Here is a 16778-nt window from a genome sequence, read left to right as displayed (position 1 = left end):
CTAATAAAACTGTAACTGGACAATTTCTGTACATTAAAAATATTTTGAATATTTTAATTTGGTGAAGCTTAAATACCGATATAGTTCCAAAATCAATCTTTTTTTTATTTTTGACAGTCTGTCTGTTGGCGCATCCCACTAAAACCACAGGACCGATTTGAATGCAATTTGGTATATTTATAGATTTACCAACTATAAATATTAGCACTTTTTTTATCCCGAAAACCAATTAAAGGGTAAGGTAAAGTTTTCATCTCAAATCCAAGAAGGAACACTGAAGGAATTTTGAAAATGGAATCTTAACCAATTTTGACAATTCTTTTATATAACTTTTATTTGTCTATATATATAAAAGGCAAAGGTGACTGACTGACTGATCTATTAACGCACATCTCTAACCACTAGACGGATCGGGCTGAAATTACACATTTGCACACATATAGGTACAACGTATCCGCTAAGAAAGGATTTTTGTAACTTGCAACCCTAAGAGGGTTAAATGGGGGGGAGAAAGTTTGTTTAAAATTCTTCATTTATATAATTATTTTCAACTTACACAAATTAAACTTTGAATTTAGGTTTACGATTAAAAATAAAGAAATACGTGTTTCACAAATTTTAAAAATTCCAACCCTAAGGGCATCGTGATGAAAATTTGAAAGATTCTGATTTTTTAAGTAATTTATGTTCATATTTTTCTATGAGCAGCAAGACTTTTTTTAAACCCTTTTAGTTAAAATTTACCAAATCATAAATTGAACCTAACGTGAGCGAAGCCGCGGGCAAAGCTAGTAAGTGAAAAAACCGTAGACTGACGGGTGACAAATTCTCGCTATCTTTACTATTTGTATTTAGTGCCATTAATTAATTTGAAGGGTTCGTTGGTATGTTTGATCCCGTAGTTTATGCGGGTGAATCCGTAGGGCACAGCTAGTTGAGTGAGAGAAAAGTTGAAAAGTACAATACCTTAGTGTCATTCGTGATGAGATGCAGCTTGTACCCGGGCAGCAAAGTCTGCTGATTGACATGGTGCACCGCCAACTTCGCAGCTGCCAACTCTGACTTCCCATCAGCTCGCGGAAAATCTCCCACAGACAACTCGAATAATCCGAGTATAGATACTATTCGACTTGTTGTGTTTATTCGGAAAGCTAGAAGAAAAAAAAAATTGTGTTAGTAGTTTTAGTCCACCTTTACCTAACCTTGTAAGTCTAGTTTTTTTTAAAATACAAGCCCTTGACCGAAATCTCACCAGATGGTAAGTTATGATACAGTCTAAGCAGTGGCGTGCATTGAGGGTATGCACAGGTTATGCATTAAGCGGGCAGATAATGTAAAATGAAAAGAATCTCCATTACGAGTTAAAAACAACATTGTAAGAGTTATTAAAAGGCTACCCTTTACACTTTATAACTTGTACTGGAGATTTTATTCATTTTATATCATCTGCATACCCTCTATGCACGCCACTGAGTCTAAGATGGTAGCGGTCCAACCTTTTAAAAGTATTTTATTGCTGTATTTTTCATTTTTTTTATTTATTTATTTATTGGACCTACCAGCGATTTCACATAAATAAAAATACTATTATTTATCATCTATACATTACACAGTGTATGCAAAACCATTTAAAGGTGAACACTACATGCTAATTTCGCTTATGAACTAATAATTTGTTTGTTATCTTTCGTTACTTATACAACGTGTAACGGAATAACGGAATACGTTTGAAGGGTGCATAAGTTCATTTCATAAGGATTCACTCTGTAATAATATTAAATCAAAAGAAGCATATTTATTTTTCTATGCAAACTATTTTAAAACATTCTCAGTGTTTACTTATGGCAACCCTATTGAACATAGCTATGCTATGCGACGGGTACCCACTAAAGTGACAGAAATCACATGATTTTACTTTTGCATTTGATGTTAGGGCTGTATCTTTTTTTTTTCAGTAAAACCTATGGCAATGGTGTACTCAAAAACTATTAGCGTTTCGGTTTCACAGAAAAGTCTCAGAGACAGTAAATAATGTACCTCTAAAGTCTAAACCCTGTGAAGTATTATTTCGGTTTTCATTTACACGTTGTATAACTTTCACGACAAGGCAGCTTGGAAGCAGGCCACTCCGCTCACAAAACAGAAAAATCCTAAAGATTGTTAAACTATAAAATGATGTTGGAAAAGGGCAATCTGCTGAGTTTCTTGCCGGCTCTTCTCAGTGGAATGCCTTCCGAACCGGCGGTAGAATCACTACAAACAGACTGACTTGACGTTTCAAAAGTGCTTATAAATTAGGCCTACTTGAAATAAATGAATTTTGAATTTTTATTATTAAATTTAAATATTAAAACCTGGTCCGTGGTTGGGTACGAATTTCCGTGGTATCACCTGGTATAAGGTTCCAACTGGAGATCAGCGCTGTATGCTCCCACTGGCGCATGCACAATTTTGTGCGGGCACCTTTTTCTAGGTTGTGCCACACGTAACATACGTGGTGATATTGTTAATGTGTAAAAATATTAGATTCTTTCTTTCAAAAGTATGGCATTTATATTAAACATATACTGTTAATTGCTTTCTATGCGGCATCGTACTGGAACGCTATCTCTTGGCGGCTTTTTTTGTCGATAGGGTGATAACTAGACAAGGCCTCCCACCAGACCAGACCAGACCCAACAAAATTCAGAAATTAAGTATTCCGAGTATTGTCGCTGCCGGGGATCGGTGTGTGACAATTATAAGACAAAACACTCGCTTCTGCACTAGGGAAGTCGATTTTTTTTAGTTATAATTGACGGATCAAGCAGAGGCGAACCTGATGGAAAGTGAAAAGCATTAAAAAAAAAACAAAAATTTTCAAAAAGGTTTTATTCATGAAGACCTTATCACAGGCATTTATGAAGCATTCATAGATTTAACATGCTACACTAATGTTAGTGATGGTGATAACTGCATTCGTTAACTCTAAACGCGCCCTGGTCTAAGAAGGACCCACAACAAACTTAGCCAGGTTTTTTTTATTGTCACCATCTCACAGACGTGTTAATATTAAGCTATGAAGAAGAAAATTTCATACCCAAGCTTTTTTTATCATACATGTAATCTTTGATATTATAATAGAATTTTAAGAAAAGCAATAGAATTTTATATAAACTTTAAACTTATTGAGAGACGTCTCAAGGACTTAATCTGGTAATTTGTTATAAAATGATATATAATTACCATTTAATGAATTACAAATTTTATGCAGCCTAGTAAACTGCACGACAAGTTTATCTACGTTCTAAACAGAGCAATACCTCGCGGGGCATGCAAGGAGCACTTTCCGCAACGTGCCACCCTGTGTCCATCAAACATGAGGCGTATGTGCCTGTTATTACACCGGCAACCACGCCCTTCAGACCGGATTACAACAATGCTGCTTGGCAGCAGAAAAAAGCATGGCGACATAAAGTACTTCGCCGGTGCAGTTCAGTTAAAAAAAATATAAACAAATAAATAATATACTACGATAATACATACATCGCCATCTAGCCCCAAGGTAAGCGCTAGCTTGCGTTATGGGTACTAAGATGACTGATGATAATTTTATGAATATTATATACAAATACTAAGAATATACATATAAACACCCAGACCCTGAAAAACATTCATGCTCATCACACAAACATTTTCCAGTAGTGGGAATCGAACCCACGGCCTTGGACTCAGAAAGCAGGGTCGCTGCCCACTGCGCCAATTGGCCGTCGAAAAAGTTCTATTATTACCAAAAATGCAGGTATACTGTCATCAAATAGCAATTAAATTTGTTCATTTATCCAATTTATCGCGCTATTCAAAAATATCAACACAATATTTCTGAATGGTGAGATAAATGGATCCCGTTCTTTCGACTATTGTGCGCTGAACTGACTATGGTATGAATGAAAAGAAATTGAAGCGTTGAATGATTTTATTTATACAATGAATGTGTATAAAAAAAATGTGGGTGCGTGTAACCTTTATTTATTTATTTAGGAAGCCAACGTTATATACAATGTTTTAAAATTATTATAAAACAGTAATATTCTGAATTTTACATTGTATACACAACTTACAGGCTAACTCTGCATGCATCATGAAATATAGACGATTGCGCGATTGAAGTAAAACTTTTATTATTATTTGTTGATGAAATAGTTAAATGTCCCTGGGACTCCGCCATTCATTTAATATTCACTATTTCATTTAATATTCTATTTAAAATTCATTAATATCACTTCCACATCAGTAGTCCGTCATAGTAGGGTAAGGTTAGATCAGCACATGTCAATATAACCTTGTCATTGAATATTATAGAATGTCGCAATCGTCAAAAAATTTATTTATTACAAAAGTAATAAATAGACAAGTATATTAAAAGATTTTCAAAAACTTTGCAAATAAAATATATTTTTTAAAACTGTTGAATTTTTATTCGCTTTGCTATTCACAATTGATCCGTTTGAAAATATTGGAAACAAATAATCCCAATTGATTATGACGTTTGCCACTAGCTGGCGTATTAGTCAAGAAGCGTGGAGTATATGACATATACTTACTACAAATTCTAATTGTTATTTGTAAATAGCAGAAACTACACAGACGTCTGACGTAAGCGTTACTTCCGTCAGAAAAAAAATCTGAGTTACCTAGTCGCACCTAAAGACGTTTTACTTCAATAAATAATATACCTATATGGTAATGAATGGATAAATATATTTAGGAAAGACGCCGTAGTTTTTCTGCGATGGCAAGAGACCTGACGGTGTGACGCTGGGAAGGTCGTTTATGTGGGATACCACATGCCACATGCATCTGAGGCAATAATTATTTTTATTTTTATTTATATCTTATATCTTTAAACGAGCAATTATTGCATATATAATTGGACTCTCGGAATCGGCTCCAAAGATTTTAATGAAACTTAGTAAACAGGGGGTTTCGGGGGCGATAAATCGATCGAGCTAAGATTCATTTTTGGAAAACGTAATTTTATCTGTGTTTTCCGGTAATAACCGATTTGGTGCAACGAAGTTGCACGGGTCAGCTAGTTTATCTTTAATAATGATCCTTTTTTTAAGCGACTAAAATACAGTGATATTTATCACACAAACATTTTCAGGTTGTGGGAATCGAACCCATGGCATTTATAATTTCAAAATTTTCTCGAAAGGTCTAATAGGAGTCTTTGGCCCCGGCTAGTTAGGTACTATCTACCGCTAGTTACGGACAAAGACGAGCTGAAAAGCAATTTTTTTTAATCCCTTATAGGTTAGCCCATATGTAGGAAGGAGGTAATTTGGAAACTAAAACAAACGTTTGGACCAGCACACTCACATAGATGCACACACCGACGAGGCCTAAAATCTGAATGAGTTCGCCGTTTCGAACGTTAGTTTCCATACTGCTTTAATATATTTACTGTGCCGCCGATCTTAGACATTATCACTCAAAAGTATATAGCATGGACTTTCTCAAAGTAACTAAGTATATTTCTATACCGTAAACTTTGGCAAACGCTCAGAAATTCAATTTACAGCACAATTTACGCGTTCCGAGTGAAATCCCCTAAATCCGTTTAAAGCTGGATAAGGTAAAAAATACACATAACAATAATTCTCAAAAAATCTCTGTAGGGTTTGAGTTTTTAACAAAAAAGCACCCAGGAGCTGTTTAAAATAATGCAAATGAGCGTTGAATAAGAATAAACTTGACTTTCTCCTCAAAATTGAATAAATGAATAAAGTAATAGAATTAACTTCGAAGAGTTGGAGCAATTTTAATTAACTTTATAATAGGAGTGTTATTACAAATTATTTTAAAACTAGTACTTTTGAACAATGGACGGCTGGCGGTCTACATGTGCCCAAACTAGATGGGCGCCAGAAGAATCAATGTGATCTAACGTAGAGACAATGAAAGACTACATCGTGCTATCGAAGTTTTCATAAATGAGCGAATTTTATATCCTGACACAAAGTACCAAAAAATTCGGGAATAAAATCAGCCATTTCGCTCGCTCGCCTATAAATATTATTTCTATGCAAAAAATTACGTCAATCCGTTGACCGTTACTATGTGATCGATTGACAAACCGACAAATACCTTTTGAATTTATGATATTCATATGAAAAATTGACATGTTATTTTGATATTGTTTGTATAAAGGTTAGTGCACTTTTTAGGATAGTTTATCTTAGTGCCTACCTTGCGCGACACCTATGCTCAGCCAGTATTTACATATATCCTATTTAGGAAAAAGATTGCCCGACCTTATGAGGCACCCTTTAATATGAAACAAGGTGCTTAGCTTATGTTACATACCTCTATGTACCTACTACCGTACTCAATAACTCAAAAAGGTTTAGATGACTTAGAATAGGTAGGCATCCTACGATTATGAAATCCAACTCAAGAGTATCATGAAAAGTTACAGACAGTAGATACCTATTAAATTTATTATTGTTTTTAGCTGTAGTCCGTTACGAAGGTTGAAAAATAATACTTATAAGTGTTTATGAACCATTGTTTTCAAAGCTATTATTAATATTTATAGATATCGCTTAGTAGGTATGTAGTTACTACGCAATTCCCTAAGGCAGGTTTATAAGATGTTTTTGCAAAATGGTATTTATGTTAATATCGCTGCTTTGCTTTTATAGTGTCTTGTGACACTGAAATTGTACAAATTTTTCGCGACAAACCATAAAACTATCAACTAAATATTGGACTAAATAAATAAATAAGTTTATTTTGATTTAATATTTTTAAGGGGTGATTCCTAATGGTTATGCAAGTATTTAGTAATTGCGTTACACGTTGTATATAGCAGTAAAATACTTTTTAATTTACTCCAATCGGACATTTAACTTAGAAGTTTCCCCAGATTAAAACATTTAAGGTCTAAACCCGAACAAAACTGTTATTTTTAGATATTTTTTACTATAAGTGAGTTGAAAAAATTATTGTCAAAAAGTAAACGTGATTTTTTTTTATAACAATACATAAGTTTTATATATATTATAGATATTTATTTAAATAATGATATATTTTTCTATGGGTATATGTATATGTGCACCATCAAACCATTTTCTGTATTTGTTTTCTTCGCCATTGGTTGCCTGGAAGAAATCGCTATGAAGCGATAAGGCCGCCAAATTGTAGGCGTTGTTTTGTTATACTATTCTATTATTATTTACTTTTTGTGGTGTGCAATAAAATTATATTCATTCATTCATTCATTCAACTTACATTCCTTAATAGTCCGTCTGTAAGATCCTGTGCTAAAGTTAATAGTTGTTCCGCCAAACGCTTCAGTCCGTACATAGTCAATACATACTCAATTCTCGTAAAGTAAACTCTTACATAACAAAAAGTCACTATGTTAAGGAAGCCAAATCTTAAATTACCTCCTGGCTCGTATCCTTAACATATGAGTCGACTGAAAATTTAATTGTGAAAAAACTTACGATTACCGAGCGAAAAGTTAACAGGAATTGTCAACTTGAATTGTCAACACCCACGATACCTAATGTGGGTACCAACAGAAATCGTTTTATATTAAACATATAAATTTATATAATTGTTGTTAATAAGCGTTTTTTCATTTTAATTAAATTTTTTTAAATCTCGACTGTGAGATGGTGGTAACAAAACAAAACTTTGTTTGTTGTGGCATCTTCTTAAAACTGAGTTTGTTGTGGCATCTTCTTAAGCCAGGGTGCGTTTGGAACCTCCCAGCTTTAGTTTTAAGTTAACAAATGCATTTAATCACCTAACATTAGTGTTAACATGTTAAATGTACGAACGCTTCATAGGTGCCTGTGATGAAAGGTCAACATGAATCAAATATTTCAAATTTGAATTTGAAATTGAATTAAACATATCAGTAGAACTACACCTTAATTGATACCACACGTCTTCCAAATTAAACTGTTACTACGGGATGCTTTTAAAACAAACATAAAACGCAGACGAAGTCGCGGGAAATAGTAGTTTATATAGGAACAATTCCAATTTGCTGTGTGGTGACGGCAGATCAGAATACAGTTGTCCACTCCTCTGCGTCCCGCGGGTGTCGTACGAGGTGACTAAGGGAATATAACGGAGAGCGGGCAGCAGCGTTCTCTGTGCTACTACTACCATATTCTGCGATCACCAATCCGCCTGCCCAGCATGGTGATTATGGCCAAAACCTCCCGTTGAGAAGAGGCCTTTCGTCCAGCAGTGCACTGTAATATGCTGTTGATGATAGGAACACTTCTATAGAATATACTCAGTAGAATAGACGGCCGACTGGCGGAGTGGTCAGTGACCCTGCTTTCTGTGTCCAAGGCCGTGGGTTAGATTCCTATAACTGGAAAATATTTATGTGGTGAGCATGAATGTTTTTCAGTGTCTGGGTGTTTATATGTATATTCTTTCTAAGTATTTATGTATACCTATACATATTTATAAAGAGAGTAATCCTGTAAAGTTTGGTGACGATCGGAGCACTCCTATTTTTGAACTGTCAAACTGTCAAATATAGCTTTTATTTACTATGATGATATTCTATTGTTGGGTGTACGCGGGTGTAGATAATGATCTTCATCCGCTCGAGAACAGAATAGAAGAGAATGAATACGAAGAGAAATAAATGATTTAATAAATTATGAGACTTAAATTAAAAATTTAATGATGTAAGCTTATTGTATAAATAAAATTAAGCAAAATCTAGCCCGGCGAAGTGGGTACGCTAGTTATTCATAAATATATTCATCAGTCATCTTAGTATCCATGACACAAGCTATGCTTACTTTTGGACTAGGTGGCAATGTGTGTATTGTCGTAGTATATGTATTTACTTATTTTATTTATATTCTATGGAAGTAGATATTCCTTAAACACTCAACAAGAAGCACGCTGCATTCACGCCTCGGTGAACCTTAGCAAACTCATCCGCTTGTAAACCCGGATCAGACCGCTGCATACGACTAGGCGGACTAGGTACATGTCGCAGGGAAATACGGCAGTCAGTAATTATACGAACTTAGGGAACTTCTGGACAAAGACAAAGAACAAAAAAAAATTAGACAAAATAAAGCGGACTTATAATAATAATAATAATTCATTCACAAGAATGCAGGTACATAGAGTTTTTATAATATTTAATAGATTCCAGTACATTCTACCAGTTGGTGTATTTATATTTCAGAATATCAAAAATGTTACAGTATGAATGAATGAATACACTTTTATTGTACACCACAGAGAAAATTTACAGAGATACAAATACAACAGCACAATAAGGCAGAACGTACAATTTGGCGGCCTTATCGCTTTTTATTAAGAACTAAAAAGAAGACTGTAACAATATATATAAGAATATATAAGAAGCAAAAATAAACTCTTTACTAGGCTACATAATTTGCTAATTCATTCAAGGGCAATTGTATATTATTTTATTACAAATTACCGAATGAAATCTTTGAGATGTCTCTCAATAAGTTCAAAGTTTATATAAAATGTAAGCTTACAGAAAAATCCTATTATAATGTTCAGGATTACTTAAACGATAAAAAAGCTTTGGTGAGAAAAAACTCTTTCAAAACTCTAAAAAAATACCCGGCTAAGTTTTTGTGGGCTCGTCTTAGACAAGGGCGCGTTTAGAACCCTCCTTGCTTTCGATTTAAGTTGGCGAACGAAGTAATCACCATCCCCTTACATTATGTAAACATATTTGTATGAACGCTTCATAAGTGCCTGTGATAGGCCTACATGAATAAAGAAATATTGAATTTAAAAAAAACAGGAGAGTTACATATGTTATATATCCCTATCCCTATCCCTAGTTTGTTTGTTTCGCTTTCACGCAAAAACTACTTAACCGATCCCCATTAAACTTTGTACACATATCCTTGGAAGTGTTAGAAGTACTATAGGATACTTTTTATCCCGACATTAAGCTCGGTTCCTTTTGGAGAGGGGATGAAAGTGTTTGACGATTTATTCCATAACTCCGACAAATTATAACTGATTTAAATAATTATTTTTGTACTATAGAGGTTAAAATATGTGTTTAATTTTGCCCAAACTGTGGTTGGAGATAGATGACAGAACTCCTCAGCGGACAGCAGCAAACCCCTCATTTTAGGCTTAGCTATACTGAATACTTTAAATTTTTTTAGAACTACAACTATATTTAATGCCACATAAAAAAACAGAATCAAACGCAGACGATGTCGCGGGCAACAGCTAGTAAATATATATATATATATATATTATTTTTATATATTACTTATATTTATTTAAATTATATATGTATTTGTATCTATACATTTTGATATTTATGTATATATATCAACTCTGTTGGCACTATCACGTTCTCTTGCTGTAAGTCCTGTCTACAAAGGTTGCCTGTATGAGATTGCTTGCAGCAATAAGGCCGCCTTTGCATGTCTACATTGTTTATTGTTTACTCGTTACTGATTCTTTTTCTGTATGATACAATACGTGCAATAGTGTTTCTTCTTCTTCTTATTATTATTATTAAGTCAGTGCCAAGTTAAATGTAAAATTATTAGTTAAAGATATACTTTTTATACGGTTTCCTTTTCAAATATTTGTTTTCCTTACAAGGAAAGTACTTAGTAATTGGTAATTTTCTATATAATTGTTCCGGTTTAAAGGACGTGGCGGCAGCTGTGATTACAGGCCTTCATTTGTCTGTGATTACAGTCACATGAAGGCTTAACCCCTACGGCTCAGATTGTTGGACCCACGACTTGTTCCTTGCATACCCTTCGAAGTGTTCTTGATTGATTTCCACTTACCTTCTATAAAAAAGAGGTAGTTGTATTAATCCCATATCCTATCAGCTTCTACTGCATCATAATAGAACGCTTAGCGATATGTCCGTGTCGGAAGCGTGGTAACTAGACACCAGAACAGGGAATAGAAATTATAATTTCCCACATTTCCCCTGCCTACGATGAAATCCGGGACCTCCCACTTCTTACCTTAACTACATATATATTACAAAAGCGGCCGGAATTAAACAACAGAAGGGTTGTGGTTTTCCATCATGATAACGCTAGACCTCACACATGTTTAACCACTCAGCAAAAATGAAGTGAGTTTGGCTGGGAGTGTTAATGCATCCGCCGTATAGTCCTGACCTTACACCTTCAGATTTCCACCTGTTTCGGTCTCTTCAGAATTCTTCATCAGATTTATTCAGAATCACGAGAGGACTGCCAAAACTACTGGTCGCGGTTTTTTGATCAGAAGCCCAAAAATTTCTATAGCGATGGGATTATGTCCCTACCTACAAGATAGCAAAAAGTTATATGTTTTGAATTTACTTACAAAATGCGAAGAAACATTTTCCCCAACCTAATATTACATAATATAACATTGACTGGAGGTCTTATCGACATAAAGTGACATGTAGTTTATTGCTTTTTTCATTATACAGAAGTAACATTTCGGTACTGAACCGTGCCCGAACTGGTAATTGTTTACATTATTCCGGAAACAATTAAAACACCTGAAAATTTCATTAAGGTTATCCGTGCGGAGTACATTATTATTATCTTTAAAAATAATCATCAATAATAATATTATTTGACTCCACAAAAAGTACAGACAACATAAATACAGTTTACATATTTGGCGTCTTAATCGCTACATAGGGATCTCTTCGAGACAAACCGATGTCAATGAGAATGTAGTATAAAATATACCAAAATAAAGCATATAGACATATACCTATTGCATATATATATATTTATTTACGTTTTTTTTTTTTTTTTAATACACTTTTATTGTACACCAAAGAAACAAAAAGTAGTTACAAAGATATAAATACAAATCAAGAGAGTACAATTTGGTGGCCTTATCGCTATATCGCTACATAGCGATTTCTTCCAGGCAACCAATGGCGTAAAAGGAAAAAAACATAGAAAAGAGGTAGGTGGTGCAATAAATAAGATTTAAAAATTATACAAATATATTAATATAAATGAAATATATATATATATTTAGTTTTTTATATATAAATTGATAATGGTTGATAATGAAGAGACTGAAGATGTCAAATTGAGAGAGGAGTTTGACAGGGATGTATTTTGTCACCTACGCTATTTAATAGGTACTCTAAAATAATAATCACAGAAGCTGTCGAGGGCATAGATTGCGGAGTCAAAATAAATGACCGGCACATAAATAATATGAGATACGCCGACGATACAGTCTCTATAGCATCGTCTTTGGAAGATATTCATAGAATTGTCACCCAAGTTACAATACAGAGTTACAGTGCGAAGTTTCGAAAGTCGCGAAGACCAAGTTCATGGTCATATAAAATAAAGTTATGTATATTATAATATGATCATGAACTTGATCAGGAACAATGAAGTTGATGACATTGACATCACAATAGCAGGCCAAAAAGTTGAGAGAGTGCGCCAATATAATAATATTTAGGTAAGTGACTTAATGATACCTCACAGGAAATTAAGACTCGGATTGAAGAAGCTAGAAGTACCTTTACCAGAATGAAAAAAGTACTCTGCAACCGCAGACTTAAGATCCCTTTGTGCACTCCTGCGCTGTTACATCTGCCCATACTGCTGTACAGATGCGAGGCTTGGATTATTAAAGGAGACCTCAGGAAACGAATAGAAGCATTTGAGATGCGGGCATTCAGACGCATGTTGGCCATTCTTTGGACTCACAAAATGTATCCAACGAGGAAGTTCTGTGACGCGTCAACCATCGACGTGAACCTTTGCACACCATCAAGATCAGGAGAGTTGCATATCTGGGCACATGCTAAGGGACTTGTTATGATGGGAAAATTTGCAGGAAAAAGAGGCGTTGGTCGCAGAATAGAGTCCTGGCTTCGTAACATCAGAGAATGAACTGGAACCTCGAGTGCATCAGAATTATTTCGCCTCGCGAAAAAAGGAAAGGATTTACGAGGCTGACTGCCAACCTTCGCTAGTCGGAGAGGCACCGCAAGAAGAAGAATATAAATGTAAACATGTATAAAATAGCGCTTTTGAAAAATAGCAACTTTGGAAAATAATGTACAGAGATTATATTGTCCTTTTACTAGATTCAGGCTACTGCCACACTAAAAATGTCGTATTTTTTTTTCCGTGTTTCCGTTACTCCACGGTAATTTTTTAAAGTGGTTTCAACCAGTGCTTGACGGTATTCTGGAATATTGCAACGCGTGTTAAACCCTTCGCACGCGTATCCCTAGGAATTTCACAGAATACTTGGTTTCTTCATTTCCCTGCGACATAATATATGTATATCATATGCATATTCTATGCAAAGAGTATATGCATATTTATTGCATACCTATTTAAACCAGTGCTGCTAAACTAGGAAAATAAACCTATGACAACCGTTTGGCGCAGTGGGCAGCGACCCTGCTTTCTATGTTCATGGCCGAGGGTTCGATTCCCACAAGTGGAAATTTTTTGTGATTAAATCATTGACATTTGTGGTAAACTCCTTATCTGGATAATAGACTTCCTAAACGAAAGAAAATTCCGCGTGAGGATTGGCAATGAATTTTCAAGTATTCGCCCAGTACGCAGCGGCGTGCCTCAAGGTTCTGTACTAGGGCCGATATTATTCACCCTGTACTTAACCGATCTGCAAAATGTTTTACATCTTCCTTTTTCCCTGTTCGCTGATGACACAAAATTCTTCGGGAACCCTATGCATCAGCATAAAATGATTCAACAAGATTTGAATGCTTTTTTAAAGTGGACGAAGGAATGGCTACTATCGCTAAATGTCAATAAGTGCACTGTTTTACATATTGGTAGGAAGAACCCACGGCTGCCATATTATCTAGATAATAAGCAATTGAAAGTGGTGGATACACAAAAAGACCTAGGCGTGATCATAAGCAGTGATCTAAAATGGGAAGCGCACATTGTGGCCATTGTCAGTAAGGTCAACTCTATCCTTTACACAATTAGGAAAGCATTTTTTTATATAAATAAGAAAACCTTCATACAGATATATAAGACATATGTAAGACCTTTATTGGAGTATGCTTTCCAGGTCTGGAGTCCCTATTTTGTTAAGGATATAAAAATGCTTGAAAAGGTTCAGAGACGAGCCACTAAACTGCCAAGAGAATTGAGAAATCTTTCATATGAGCAAAGGCTTGCAAACCTGGGACTCAGCACCCTCAAAAGTAGGCGAGAAAGAGGTGATCTCATTGAAACTTATAAAATATTAAATAAGTATTACAACATACCGAATTTTGAGGAAATATTTTCAAAAAAGAGTAACCCCAGATTAAGGAGCTATGGTCTCAAACTTGAATATCAGCAGGCATCGTCTAATCCTTCCAAGCACTTTATCAGCAATAGAGTTATACAAATGTGGAATGCCTTGCCTGAAGATGTAGTGACTGCAGAATCACTGAATCAGTTTAAGAATAGACTGGATAAACATCAAAAAGACAAAGAGCGCAAGAAATGATATAGACGCATCAGCGAAAGCTGCTTAGTCTATTATATAATAATAATAATAATAATAATTATTTGTCTCAATAAGTTCATAGTTCATACAAAACGCCATAAGGTTATATAAATCCTATCTCCTATATTTAGGATTATACGAAGGATAAAATAGCTTGGATATGAATTCTTCTAACTTCATAGCTAAATATTAATTTGACTTTGAGATTATGATAACAAAAAATATCCCGGTTAAGTTTGTTGTAGACTCTTCTTAGACCAGGGCTTAGAATTCTCATAGCTTGAGTTTTAAGTTTTTAATATAGATATCACTATCACTTCTCAATAATGGTAACAAATTATTATATGTTAAGCTTCATAAGTGCCTGTGATAGGCCTACATGAATAATATTGGATAGAAGCAGGCGTTACTTTGCGGAAATGTACCTATATATATAAAAGAGAAAGTGTGGGTATGTTCCGTATAGGCTCCGAAACGGCTGGACCGAAAAGTTTGGTGACGATCCCCTATTTTTGAACTGTCAAACTGTCAAATACAGCTTTTATTTACTACGATGATATTCTATTGTTGGGTGTACATAATGATCTTCACCCGCTCGAGAAGAGAATAGAAGAGAATGAATACGGAGAGAAATAAATGATTTAATATATTATGAGACTTAAATTAAAAATTTAATGATGTAAGTTTATTGTTTAAATAAAATAAAGCAAAATCTAGCCCGGCGGAACGGGCTGGGTACGCTAGTATATTATGAAAATTAAGCTTAATTTGCTATAGTCCGCGAAAAGCAGGAGAATTCGTATGATGTAATTTATGATTTTTTTCAATCCTTATACTCCACAGCAAACAGATCTTCGGCAATGTACTCTCAACGTTTCTCTCCGAAACCGGAGCATCCTCAGGAGATATTGACTTTACAATGAAAAATTGTTACATGAATAAAGAATTTTTGAATGTGTATGCCGCGCTGCATATTTGATTAAAGCCACTGGAATTGAATTGATCGTAGTTACTCTAAGATTATTAATTACCTAAACACCTGTGAGTGCAATGCGATATACACAAATGGATTAACGTCAAAGCAGCAATCAAACTAGCTGAACGGTAAGCTCTAAATGTCAAACCAAAGGTCAGCGCACACCGCCGGGTTACTGAAATCAAACTAGGTTACCGGCAACGGCTTCAAGGTGCCTTACTACCAACGCCATAATAAATGATGATGTTATACTGTATATATATAGTAATACGTGAAGCAAAAACTATGTACCATTTAAAACAAGAATGACGCAGATGGAGAAGTATGAAATTGCATATGCAGAATACTAATATTGCTTTTAAATTATGCATAATAAATACATTAAATTTATAAAAAAAACTATTGCACACAATGTATTTTATATAAATTGAGGATGTTATATGTTATATATTTATATAGGTATTTATGTATTTATTTATGTTGTATATGATTGTTTTTAGTTATTGTTAATAGTTGAAAATATGTATAACATACATAATTTCATGTATGTTTATATTTTATTTGTATTTATATATTTTATTTATATATTTGTATAATTTTAAATCTTATTTATTGCACCACCTACCTCTTTTCTATGTTTTTTCCTTTTGCGCCATTGGTTGCCTGGAAGAAATCGCTATGTAGCGATAAGGCCACACATTTGTACTCTCTTGATATGTATTTATATCTCTGTAACTACTTTTTTCTTTGGTGTACAATAAAAGTGTATTCATTCATTCATTCATACTACGCATTCGAAACACACGCATATATTTACTGTTTTTAATATTTTTTTGGTAGTAATTTGTTTGAAAAAGAAAATGCAAATTAACAGTGTTAGTGTCAGTTGGCTAAATCTGTGGTAATAGAAGTATAGTCTTTGACAGTAGAACCCTAAGATTGTTCAAACTTATTATATAAATTAAAAATGGTCGATATTTGACCAAAAACCTTTTATAAACCAAGGTACCAAAACATAGTGTACATAATATGTTGATTTATAATTGTTTATTAGTTTTAATCCTGAGCAAATTATTTATTTTTATGGTTGTGCCTACTTAAGTAATTAAAATATCACTTGCTTCAACGGTGAAGGAAAACATCGTAAGGATAATGTTCTCAAAGGAGTGTGGAGTCTACCAATCCGCACTGGGCTAGCGTGGTGGACTACGGCCTTTGCCCCGTCTCATTCTGGGAAGAGAACCGTACCTTGTAGTGGGCCAGTAATGGGTTGATATGATGA

The 16778-nt window shown here is 34.4% G+C and overlaps 1 protein-coding gene across 1 annotated transcript in view; it reads right to left on the bottom strand.

Moving 5' to 3' along the window:
- LOC120627341 (gamma-aminobutyric acid type B receptor subunit 2) overlaps positions 1-16778 on the bottom strand; it is a 61278-nt gene that overhangs the window by 27654 nt on the left and 16846 nt on the right. Inside the window, exon 2 of the mRNA XM_039895325.1 lies at positions 967-1151. Within this exon, the coding sequence (XP_039751259.1) occupies positions 967-1151 (185 nt within the window). The remainder of the gene's footprint in view (positions 1-966; positions 1152-16778) is intronic.

This window comes from Pararge aegeria, chromosome 11, assembly GCF_905163445.1.
Source record: "Pararge aegeria chromosome 11, ilParAegt1.1, whole genome shotgun sequence".
NCBI classification, from domain to species: Eukaryota; Metazoa; Arthropoda; class Insecta; order Lepidoptera; family Nymphalidae; genus Pararge; species Pararge aegeria.
Note: the sequence above shows the minus strand (reverse complement) of the source record. Positions and strands in the feature narration are given on the sequence as shown.